The sequence below is a fragment of the Rhincodon typus genome, chromosome 13, assembly GCF_021869965.1.
Source record: "Rhincodon typus isolate 14 chromosome 13, sRhiTyp1.1, whole genome shotgun sequence".
Classification (NCBI taxonomy): Eukaryota; Metazoa; Chordata; class Chondrichthyes; order Orectolobiformes; family Rhincodontidae; genus Rhincodon; species Rhincodon typus.
In genome coordinates, this window is record NC_063344.1 from 41,482,023 (window position 1) to 41,495,187 (window position 13,165).

Sequence of the window (13,165 nt, forward strand, 5' to 3'; positions counted from 1 at the left end):
TCTCAGATTCTCCAGCATCTGCAGTTCCTACTATCTCCTATACTCAGTGCACTGCCCAATGAAGACAAGTGTACCAAAATCCTTCTTCACCACTGAGTCCACCTGCGTCTCCACTTTCAAGCAACTATGAACCAGTACCCCAGGACTCTGCTCGGCAACACTCCCAAGGGGCCTACCATTAATTGTTTAAGTCCTGCCCTGGTTTGCCTTACCAAAATGCAACATCTCACGTTTATCTAAATTAAATTCCATCTGCCACTCCTTGGACCATTGACACATCTGATCAAGGTCCTGTCTTGGTAATTTCTGTAATGTTCAAAAATGTGATCAATGGTTTATGGTTAGTTTAGATCTTGAGCTGTAACCCAATGATATAACCTGAAAATCATTTATAAATACGCATTATTGCTAAAGTTTCTTTCCCGATTGTGGTGTAATGCTGTTTTGTCTCTTTTGGCACCTGAAAAAGTACTGTCCCTAATCCTGTTGAGGTGCTTCAATTGCTACTGCACTATACTGGCCTCACCTCTGTAATCATGGTTGTAAAAACAGGATAGCAAAGGATATTTTAAGTAGCTAAAGACCCGACAAGACCCAGCACGTAATTGCATTTACTGCAATATAGATTTATTTGCAACATGAATTATGTAATTTTATTATGTGAACTTTTTTGTTCAAGCTGATAGAGTAATCAGAACAAATATAAGTGCCCCAGTTCCTCTTTACATCATCTCCAGGAAGAAATAAATAAATGACTAACAGCATGCACAAACTAAAATTGCTTTTGGGTAAGTTAAGTCACAATTTGGTTACAATTGTCAGTGATGGTTGGTCACAAAAGGCTTCAAACAAACTGGGAGACAGGGTGTAAATGTGCTTCATTGATAATTGAAATGCACTAGTACTAGAAACTTGACTGTAAGCTGAACAAGAATGGAAAATAAGCACATTGACACAACATATATTCAGCAGGGATACAGAAGATATGACAATGACAATATTTAACAAAAAGAGGTATTACATGCAACAAAAGAATTGGTACAGATAGTCTCAATATAATTGGAGCTCAAGCATAATAAATGACTTGTTATTCTGGAACATGAATATTCTCATGCTGTAGCAATTCATCATTCCCATCTGTTAATGCAGATACATTGCATATATATTCTTAAAATGTCCTGGTTTCTTAATTAAATTTGTTGAATACATTGCTGTATTGTACACTCAATTCAAGCCCTACTGACATTTCTCACACAATTTTACACTGCGTAACATGCACTACACTTCTGCGGTGCCACTGCTGCTGTACCTTGCACTCGGCAAGGCAAAATAGTCGCTGATGCCAGGATCGTGATGTTCACACTGTTGATGCCATATTTCAATCCCAGCTGGGCACTTTGTCAAACAACACCAGCATGGTAAGTGCAGAGTTTGTGGTCTGGAGGAACTCACAGCAATGCTAAAGAAGGTTAATGACTTTCTCTGCTCCACAGAGGTATATGCAGCCATCTTCTTTATGCTACCTTGCAGCCACTCTAACTCTGCCTCCCACCAAGGCTCAGGTCTAATCTCTCACAATATTGCATGCTGTATCTTAATGGCTGTCACCCACCTAATCCCCCCAAACTATTGACCCTTCCTGCCCTCTGTGCTTCCTATCGACTCACTTGGGAGGGCTCACCACCTTTCCTGACCGATGAAGGACCTGATTCCCCACAGTCCCTTTCACTGCTCGTAGCTGCCAAATATGATAAGCTGCCTGTATCGCTCTGCACTAAAAGGCAAGGCAAGGCAGAGATGCTGTGAGTATTCAACTACGTGATGAGTACTAATAGAAAAAGCAAAGACCCCTGAGAATCACCCTGATCTGATGCATGAGATGCAAACTTGTCCCTGTGCACAAAGCCTGGTGGCAGCGTTGCAATGTAAAGTGGCAATGAGCTTTAAAGTGCAGTATTGAAGTGTTGAACTGTGTTAGAAGTGAGTCCCAAATGTGCTGTAATGATGTAATGAGTATTGATGTACTGATACCAACTTGTGTGGATGGAGGGACAGGCAGTCACTGCCCATGCAGCATGCATTGAAGTGTTGGTCAAAGTGGAAACCTGGAGAAGGCACCTGTGAGTTGCAGCCACCATATACTTGCTCAGACTTACTAATCGGGGGAATTGTTGTCATCTAGATTCTCTCCATTGCCTGCGAAAGTAGCAAACTGCATACACATGAGATGAGGGTAGGTAATAATGAGATGTTAATTCATGCACGTTGGACTCCTGCTGCTCACTGAATGAGATTCTCATCTTGCTGTACAAACCTTGGATAGAAAATTGGACATTTTTTCTCAATATTGTGAATCTCATCTTTCTGTTCTCGCCATATTTTACGAACAGATTTTCCGTGGCCCACACTGGACAGGAACTAGGAAAATTCCACCCAAAACATTAACTAATGAGCTAACAGATTTGGTAGATAGGGAAAACATAGTGCATGGAATTTAAGAAAGGTTACAACACAGTTTCAGATGGGGAATAACCACAAACAATTAAAGATGAAAAGGTCGTCTTTAGTTCTTGGCACTGTCTGTACATAAAAGATCATACAACATTTTCCAGTCCAATTCCTAGTGGTAATGTGTCATGCTTATACATTGATGGGATCAACGCTGGTATTTTCTTATGGAGATTATTTCCACATGACCCTGAAATTGTCAGTTAATAACTGGGAGTGGGTAATAAGGGGAAGATAGAATTCAGTCTTTGCAGTTTTCAAATGTATCATAACATTCGTGAACAGTCTATCGATGGTAAATTATTCATGCTTAACATTTTTGTTTTGCATAGTTGCCTAGTTCACTTTCTGCTTATTCTATACACAGAGAGAGAGCAAGCCATGCAGCAACGTATTTCCAAAGATGCAACTTCTAACTCATGTAATGACAAGAAACACATTTGAACAATTTCATTTTAATAAGTTAGGTCAATAACCTCTGAAACTATTATTATAATAGAAAAGTAACTAGCCTTACAATTGTCAAACAAGACTGCAAGGACAGAAAACCAACTGACTTGACTAAGCTAAATTAAACTGAAAGTCCATTAGCATCATATAATTCAGGGGAGACAGAACAGCAGTGCTCATTAGATGTTAGACAATTCAAAGGGACTTTTTGATCTCTGAGAGAAACACAGTATTCTATTTCCATGGACATGAAAGATGAATAAAGGCAAGGTGATCAGAAGAGTCAGCTTCAAATCACATGAGAAGACTAAATTACAATCGAAAGACTAAAGCAATCTAAAGTGCTCTATAAATAAAAAGATTGTGTTTGAAGTGAAGCAGGAGGGAAAGCAAAAACATGTGATTTAATGTACAATACCATGAGAAGGTGTTGATGACAGAAGAGTTGATAAGAATCACTCATAAGACATAAAAAATTCATTTAAAGGAGGCAACAGTAACCAATTGAATTTATATATTAAATTTAAGTAGTGAAATATAGAAGAAAGCTAAGGATTGAGTCTTGTGTAAATCCAAAGGTAAATGATGTTGGAAATGAGATTATTTTAAGTTATTTTTTGACTGTCACAGTATAGATAGTAATGGGATATCTACTCAGCAGAATGATGGAGATGTGCTGGACAAATATGGTGTAGTCAACTGTCACAAAAGCTTGTCTGCTCCGATTATTTCTTTTCTTTCTTTTCTTCTTTTTTGCCTATTCGTGTTTGTCCTCCTTGTTTCTTCTTACCTCCTGTCCTCGAGCCTTGAGTAAAGTCATTGCGGACTCCTGGCCTCAGCGTGGACTCCCTGCCCAGAGAGCATCAAACCGAAGCCAGTGTGGGGTCCAAGCCTCAGTGCGGACTCCCAGTCTCAGTGCCGACTGCTAGCCTCAGTCTGGGCTCCCGGCCTCGAGGTGAATCCAGAGTGGTCCCCAGAACTCTGGCCTTGAGAGCCTCAAGGTGAGGCTAGGTGTCAGCATGGACAGGGTTGGAAGGACTGTTATTCTGAACTTTTGATTTTTTTATTTTTCAAATTTATTCATATGATTTTGTATTTTTGTCCCTAAGATGACATGAACGTCTGTAATTGCTTTATTTTTCTAATTTTTTTTCCAAAGAATTCATACTCAGGAATCTGTACTTAGGTACCGATAGTCCCTAAGATGGCACCATGAATCGTGATTGGTAAACTTTTCGCTGTACTCATGCGAGTACATGTGACAATAAAGCTAATTCTAACTCTAATGATCATGCTCACATGGGATGTTATTGGTGACTTTGATGAGGGCTGTTCATAAATACAGACAGTTCGGGTGAAATCTTGGAGAAAGTTTGGTTTATTATCTGGGCAAGGGAAACAACTAACCAAACAGACAGTCTCAATCTTAGTGTTAAGATATCTAAAGCTATTTGCATTTATTTTTGAGGTGAGGGTATGCTTGAGTTGGAGGCAGTGGCCATTAAAGTGGAACAATCAGCATGTGTGTGTCTGAGAGAGAGAGACAGCAACATTACAAACCCCTCCACTCTATCCGAGTTTTGGTTGCCACCTTTAGTTGAGTACTTTCCTGGGGCTATGATCACGTGATCACCCAACCCCAACTCCCTATTCAAACACTTTATTTTCAGAATTCTGAAAATGTCATACTAATAACTGAAAATGTTCTAAGAAAATGATTTTTTGTTCCATTTAGTTGCTTGTGGCAATCTCAAGATTGATCTTTAAATCTTGAAGAGTCCAAGATAATCTTGTAAATTTACTTCAGTTTTTAATCTGGTAGCTAATGCATCAAATCTCTTTTCTTCTTTTAAGGCTGTTTCCAAAGATACTTACTTTGATGCACTAATAGCATATATTCAGTTACTGGATCCCATAGCTCCAAGTAGCATAGGTGAGTTACTCCCTATCTCCATTATTCATTACACCGCATGCGCTCCTCTCCATAACAGATGGGCATGTTATTTAAATTTCTTCTCAGATACATTTTTGATGCTATTACAATCTTTACTGACCACCTGGTTCATCATACAGACCACCCTTATCTTGGACTTTTTCTCCCTCCACACATCCATCTCAGCATCTCAGTACTATCCAGTCATGGCTCCTCTTTTGATGTTTCTGCACTAACAGGTTGCCTCTCAAACTGTGAGATAACAAGAACTACCGATGCTGGAGTCAGAGACAACACATCTGGAGCTGGAGGAACATAGCAGGCCAGGCAGCATCAGAGAAGCAGGAAAGTTGATGTTTCGGGTCAGAACCCTTCTTCAGAAATGGGGAGAGGGAAGGGAGCTGGGAAATAAAGAGAGAGAAAAGGGGTGGGGGTGGGGAAGGTAGGTGGGATGGTGATAGGTGAGTGCAGGTAGGGAGTGATGGGGATTGGTCAGTGGAATGGGTGGGGCAGATAGGTGGGAGAGAAGATGAACAGGTTGTGTCAGGTCAAGGAGGTGGGGATAAGAGGGAAGTTTGGACATGGGATGAGGTTGGGTGTAGGGAGATTTTAAAACTGGTGAATTCCATGTTTACACCATCGGACTCTCGGCTCTTGAGGAGGAATATGAGGTGTTGCTCTTCCAGTGTGAGACCAAGTATAGACTCAGAGACCATTTCATAGAGCATCTGTGTTCTGTACGTGACAAACGACAACACCTTCCGGTTGCCAAACATTGTAACTCCCCCTCCCACTCCCTGGGTGACATGTCCATCCTGGGCTTCCTCCAGTGTCACAATGACACCACCTGCAAACTGGAAGAGCAACACCTCATATTCTACCTCGGAAGCCTACAGCCCAATGGCCTAAACATGGAATTCACCAGTTTTAAAATCTCCCCAACCCTGGCATCATCCCATGTCCAACCATCCCTCTCATCCCCATCTCCTTGACCTGACACAACCTGTCCATCTTCTCTCCTACCTATCTGCCCCACCCATCCCACTGACTAATCCCCACCACTCCCTACCTGCATTCACCTATCACCATCCCACCTACCTTCCCCAGCCCCACCCCTTCTCTCTCTCCTTATTTCCCAGCTCCCTTCCCCATCACCATTTCTGAAGAAGGGTCCTGACCCGAAACATCAACTTTCCTGCTCCTATGATGCTGCCTGGCCTGCTGTGTTCCTCCAGCTCCACACTGTGTTGCCTCTCAGACTGTCTTGTAGATTCTTCCTTTCAGCTTCAGTCATATTTTTTAAACATGTAACATTCAATGCACTTCTTCCAATTCCTCCAACCACAGCAAATCTATTGCATAATTCCATTTCTATATATCTCCTGTAAACGCTGACCCCAAGTACTTGAAGCTACTCACTTTCTTCAAGTCTTCACCAACAACCTTTAGCCCTTCGCTTTTCGCAGTCTTAAACTGAAAGTCCATATTTTGGGTCTTTGATCTACTCTTCATATACATTACTGAATGTTTTTCACCAGTTTTCCAGATATGTTACATTGTCATCATCCCAACCACATAGCTCACATACTTGCCAACACTAGTGACCATGGTACTTCCTGTCTTAGTTGTTCAGTTCGAACATCCATGACAATCGGGAAGAAGAAGCCCAAAACCATATTTTGCTGCAATCCAAACTTGGCTTTGAAACTTCAGAAGTACTTTGGTGCGGGTAATACAGTTTGGAATGCCGTAACGGTGTGAAAGTTGCTACATAAATGGAAGTACCTTTTTGAATTCCAATCCAAAGTTTATTTCATTCCCTGCACACAGTGGTCTTGACCTTTATTAGGAACGTTGTTTTGGCTGCATATTGTTCCCTGGATTGTCAAATGTATTGATCATCAGCTTTTCTAAGTGTGGTATGTTGCCACACAATGCTGCTTAGTCAAACTTCAGAGCAGAACATGGAAGAGAGACTCTCTCAGGACACAGATGATTGACAGGCAATCGCCAACACGTTACGTCATTACGTCCCGGCGCGTGGTTTCCATGGTTACCCCAAGCGCAGCCTGGGCCGAGAGGATGAATACTTTCCGGGAGCATTGCAAACAACTGAATGTTGGATCCAAGCTGTAAAGGTGGAAATCCACCGCATCCCTATTTTTCGGTGTGTTTGTTTGAGCTGAGATTTTTTTTTACCCTGAGATGCACTAGGTTCAGAGAGGCCTCTGGCTGGAGGCTGCGCCCTTCAGTTGAGAAACTTTCCCAAGAAGTTCCAGGCAGGTCCTGTTATTGAGAACCAAGCTGCAGGCCTTTAAAAAGCAGCTGGCGAGGCCCGTCGGTTATTTATTCTTTTTAAAGATATATGCAGTATTATAATTTACATTCGATAACAGACGACTGTAGCCCAGATATCTCATTGCGGGAAAATGGGGAGAGTGAAGAATCTGTACATCTACAGCTTTTCAGTAGTTATGGTACGGTTGAAAGTACAGATTGAAATTCCCTTCATAAGAAGTGATTTCCGAGTCTGCAATAAGTTATTGGTAGTATGTCGCGACGGTTTGCCTGTTTCCACTCTCTTGAAATTGGCTTAACACATTTTTTTACTTGATTGTTCTATTACATTAATTATTATTCAGATACATTGCACACTGTAACAATCTTTAAGTTTTTGTGCCCTGGAGTGCAATAACTGAAAATTGTTAGCCTTACATGTAAATTTGATGTACGTTGTAGTAGAGTACTAAACTGTAATATAATTTCCTGTTATCAAGTATCATATGGTTTGACAATAATAACAATGCATACAACAAAGGTACTGACATGATTAGCATAACATCTGCTAGTCACTTGCTGACAAAATGTACTCTAGTTTACAAGAGTTGTGATTTAAACAAAAATGACAGTCTGCTTGGCTCAGTTGATAGCACTCTTGCCTCTGAGTTAGAAGGTCCATGGATTCAAGTCTCACTCCAGGGCTTCAGCATAACGATCTAGGCTGAGACTGAGGGAATATTGCACAAACAGAAGTGGTGTCTTTCGGCTGAAGTATTAAGCTGAAGTCCAGTCCAATCATTTAGGTGTAGATGAAGAGGAGGGAATTGTTCCCAGTGTCCTAGCCAACATTTAATCTTGCTGTCAACAACACAAAATCAATCTGGTATTGCTAATTGTGGGAATTTGCTTTACATAAATTGGCTGCTATGTTCCCTGCAACAATGACTACACTTGGAAAAATATTTAATTGTCTATTAAACACATTAGTTATGAAAGGCACCACATAAATGCAATTTTTATGATTCTTGTGATGATCTCGCATTTTGTGTCAATGATGCTGATTTTTCAAAAAATCTCTCAGATCTACTTGTATCTGGCTGAACTGCTCCAGCCTTCAATGTTATATTCCTGCAGCAATTTACTGCAAAATACCCTCACTAATTTTCTGAATTATTTCTTGTTTATATGAAGCTAATAATGTCACTTTCTCTTCCAAAAAAATGGTATTTTTACATTTTATGTTCATCTTTGTTGCTTATATTTGTGGCAGAAATGTATTCATTCACATATTTTAGGAAATTCCAAGATAAGTATTTGCAATAAATAAAATTTGCCAATACATTTTCAGTTAATAATTTATTAATAAGCTGTAAACTCAGGTATTTCTACAAACACATTTTCACATTCTATTTTAATAAGTGGATCATGGATTTGTAAAACAAAACAAAACTTGATGTTTAAGCTGTTATTTAAGTAGATTAGCAAGTGCTGTGATCTAGCCATATCATTGAAAGAATCGTCAACTGATGAGTTTTCTGTCTTACAGAGTCGTTGATTCGTTGAAAAGGTCCTTCTGCACCCACAAAGCTACCACTGGAATGCATTAATCCCAATTTTCTGCACAGTCTCCTATCCTTGAATGTTATGATATTTGAAGTACTCATCCAAATATTTTTAAAAGTTTGTAAGTTTCCCAACCTCCACTACCTTCCCACTGCCCGCTGAGTGAAAAAGCTTTTTTTCCCACATCTTCTCTGAATCTCCTGCCCCTTACCCTAAAACTATGCCCTCTAGTGATTGGCCCCTCAACCGAGGGGAACAGCTGCTGTCTTCACCTTGCCCATATTCCTCATAATCTTATACACATCAGTCATGTCACCCCTCAGTTTTCTCTGTTCTAAAGAACACAATCAAAGATTGTCTAGTCTCTGCTTATAACTTAATTTCTCCATCCCAGGCAAAATCCTGGTGAACCTCCTTTGTATCCCTTCTAGTGCATCCCATCTAGTACATCTTTCCTGTAGTGAGGTGACTAGAACCACACACAGAATTCCAGTTGTGGCCTAACTGATATTCTGTGCAACTCCAGCATTACTCAATACTGCGACTGATGAAAGCAAGTGTCCGATATGCCTTAATTATCCTAATCACATGCTTTGCCGACTTCAGGGATCTGTGAATAATTACCCCAAGATCTCTCTGTAGCTCTAAGCTACCCAGTGTCCTGCCATTCATTAAATACTGCATTTTGTTCCTTCTTCCAAAGTGCATCGCCTTGCATTTATCATGGTTAAATACCGTCTGCCCATTTGACTAACCCATTTGTATCTTCTTGTAACCTACAATCATCATCTTCACTATTAACCACACTACCAATCTAGGTGTCATCTGCAAATTTGCTTAGCATTCCCTCCACGTTTTCTTCTATATCATTTACGTATATAACATAAAATGAAGATCCCAGTACTGATGTTGTGGTACACTGCTAGACACTGGCCTCCTACCATTACCCTTTAAGCCCTATTACTAAGCCTGTTTCTGATTCATCTTGCCAAGTTTCCCTTATCCCAAGTGCCTTAAATTTCTCAATCAGTCTCCCATGTAGGACCTTGATAAAAGCGTTGCTAAAATCCATATTATCTACATCAATTGAACTTTCCTCATCCACACACTTGATCACATTTTCAAAAAAAATTAACAAATTTTTGACAAAGCCATGCTAACTACCCCTAATTGACCAATGCTTTTCGAAGTGAGTATTAATTCACTCCTTCAGAATTTTCTCCTTTAGTTTCCCTACCATTAGCGTGAGACTCATTGGTCTGTAATTTCCTGCTTCATATCTACCACCCCTCTTAAAACATAGAACCACATTAGCCATCCTCCAGTCTTTTGTCACATCCCCTGTGGCCAGAGAGGAATTAAAAATTTGTGGCTGTAAATTGTTGAAATCTGAATTAAACAGCGATCTTCGATTTTGCTGACTGACTTTTTTGCAAGAATTTGATCTGAGGCTAGAATGTTTCACAGGGATGTGAAATGATTCTGGTGATTTACAATGTGATTCACCCCTGCACTATAGAGGAATTTTATAAAGTATTAACCACAACTGCATAGTCATTGAACATTACTTTGCCTCCATTTCTCAAGCATTGTTGTAGTCAAGCTTAAGGTCACACTCATTTCTTCCTTTAAGTTGCAATTTATTTTATAATTTGCATATTTTAATTATTATGTATACATATCGACTATGGCTGAATTGTTATCAATCTTCTTATCTCTTCAACAGAAGATTCTAGTTTCAAGTCACACTTTAGACATTTGCACACAAACATCAAGGAAGTACAAAGGGAGTTCTCTGCAGGATCTGAGATAACAAGGTGTAGAGCTGGATGAACACAGCAGGCCAGCATCAGAGGAGCAGGAAAGCTGATGTTTTGGGTCTGGACCCTTCTTCAGAAAATGTCAGCTTTCCTGCTCCTCTGATGCTGCCTGGCCTGCTGTGTTTATCCAGCTCTACACCTTGTTATCTCAGATTCTCCAGCATTAGCAATTCCTACTATCTCTCTGCAAGAGCTGTTGTCTTTTGAGATATTAAATCTAAGACTTTGTTTGGTTTCTTAGGAGCTCATAAGTGATCTGATGGTGCGACTTCAAAGAAATGTAGCAGAATTAGCTGCAGCATTCCTGACCAATATTTATTCCTCAATTAGCATCACTTAAAAAAAGCAGATTAAATGATCCTTATTTGATTGCAATTTGTAGGATCTAGTTGTGCAGAAATTGTTTGTCAATGTTTTCTACATTACAGCAATTCAAAAAAGTACTTCATTTTGTCTAAGCACTTTGTAATGACCAGAGGTCAAGGACAGCACTGTATAATTTCAAGTTTTTCTTCTATATTGTCTCAGGAAAACCACCAGTTTTATGGTTATGTTGGACAACTTAGATCTTCAACTTAACCTAACCAGCATGGAACGCCATGTCCCTGTCCACCCTTTACCTGAAGAGATCCAACAGGTATGCAGACTTTTTTTTAATATATGTGATGGAAAAGGCCTACAAATTGTTCTGCATCTGTCATATCTACTTGTTATTATCTGTGTAACATTTATATTGGTTTACAATAAATGCCTACCTACCTCTGGGGCAGTGTTTAGTATAATATGTATATAAGATCATAAGATATAAGAGCAGAATTAGGCCATTCAGCCCATTGAGTCTGCTCTGCCATTCGAACATGTCAGATATGTTTTTCAACCTCATTCTCTTGCCTTCTCCCTGTAACCATTGATCCCTTTATTAATCAAGAACCTAACTATCTCTGTCTTAAATACACTCAATGACTTGGCTTCCACAATCTTCTGCAGCAATGAGTTCCACAGATTCATCACTCTGTGTGAGAGGTATTAAGTTAACTGGCCTGTAGTTTCCTGCTTTCTGTCTTCATCCATTTTTGAGTATACTGAGTGAGCATATCTTGCCAAAGTCGAATACGTGAACCGGATGACCATTCATAATTGGGATTATCTGTCAGTGTGAAGTTTACTGAGTGTATATTGAAATATTTTAAGGTTTAAACCTGTGATTTTTTTGATAACAGAAATACATTTCTGGTTTTAGTATATTTAGCATATTTCAGTAGCCATCCCTTATTTCAATTTTATCTGCTTTAAATGAATATGAACGTTGCTGAACTGAATTGCTTTCATCATTGTAAATGTTACTGAGGCAAATATTGATTTCTTTTACATATTTAACCTCTGTAACTGCCAGTTAGATGTACTGAATGAGTAAACATTTTGTTTAGAATTCTATTTTCATGAAACCTCTCTCTAGTGATGTTATGATTGAAGCTGGAAAGCAGCACGCAGAATCTAAATCCTTGAGACCACTAGAGAAAACATCTTGCAACTACTCAAGGGGATGATGTGCCACTTCAGTAGAATAGACAGTCCCTTTAGCAACCTCAGATACTTTAGCAATCAGAATATAATTTTGTGAGCAACAGATTTTTTTATTGCTGTGTTTAATAATCATACTTATTTTGCCCGATGAAAACATAATCTCACCTTCATTTTGCAGCCAATCTTATATGACCTCTGCATTCTGGTTATTTTAGAGAGATAGTCATTTTTAAAAATTGAAATCAATAAAAGAATTGCTATTCAACTATAATAACAAAACACAGAAAATGCTGGAATTGCACAGCAGGTCTGGCAACATCCATGGGGATAGAAATAAAATTTACTTTTGAAGGTCACAGACCTGAAATATTTACTCTGTTTAGATTTCCAACATCCAAAGTCTTTTGCTTTGGCCAATCAGTTTGTGGGATTGATTGATTCGTGTATTGAATGTATGTTCTCACTGACTCAATGTGGCCAAGTCTTTCAGGAACTGAAAGTACAGAACAGAACCCATGAATATGATCCACATCAGATACCCCCGTTTAGGCCAACTTGGCTTATTTAAAATAAAGTTTTAAACTTTTTTTTCTCTTCAAATAAGAATATTTATTGATTTTAATTAATCTAATTATTATTCCAAATCTAAGAGAAATTCAGTATATTTATGGATTGCCTTTGTGGGATTATCGATTTGCTTGAGAACAATACTTGAGGTTCCTGTATGAGCTTGCCTGACTTATACTTCTCAGTAATTAACACAGCAACAGAACAAAAACTGACCCAGTACTCTAGATGATTCATAACTTAATTTCAGATTCGTGAAAACAAACCTGGTGTTGTGCATTCACCAAGCCTGGCCCCACATCAAAAATATTTTGTTTTGGTATTCCATAAATAAAATGAAAGTCTTGGTCCTGTCTGGTATTTCAAGCAGTGCTAGTCCAATATTTACTGTTAGAATTGTAAATAAACATGTAGCTAAAAGTAAGTTGCCATCTCAAATTACTAATTACTGTTAAAAAATAACAAATTACAGAAGTATATCAGACATAAAGATAAAACTCCCTGTTTTCAAGATTTCTTG

The 13,165-nt window shown here is 39.1% G+C and overlaps 1 protein-coding gene across 1 annotated transcript in view; it reads left to right on the plus strand.

Moving 5' to 3' along the window:
• Positions 1 to 6,943: 6,943 nt before the first annotated feature.
• Positions 6,944 to 13,165, plus strand: part of lekr1 (leucine, glutamate and lysine rich 1) — a 171,393-nt gene continuing 165,171 nt past the window's right edge. Inside the window, exons 1-2 of the mRNA XM_048604655.1 lie at positions 6,944 to 7,058; positions 11,083 to 11,191. Coding sequence (XP_048460612.1) covers positions 11,099 to 11,191 — 93 coding nt within the window. The 5' untranslated portion in view covers positions 6,944 to 7,058; positions 11,083 to 11,098. The remainder of the gene's footprint in view (positions 7,059 to 11,082; positions 11,192 to 13,165) is intronic.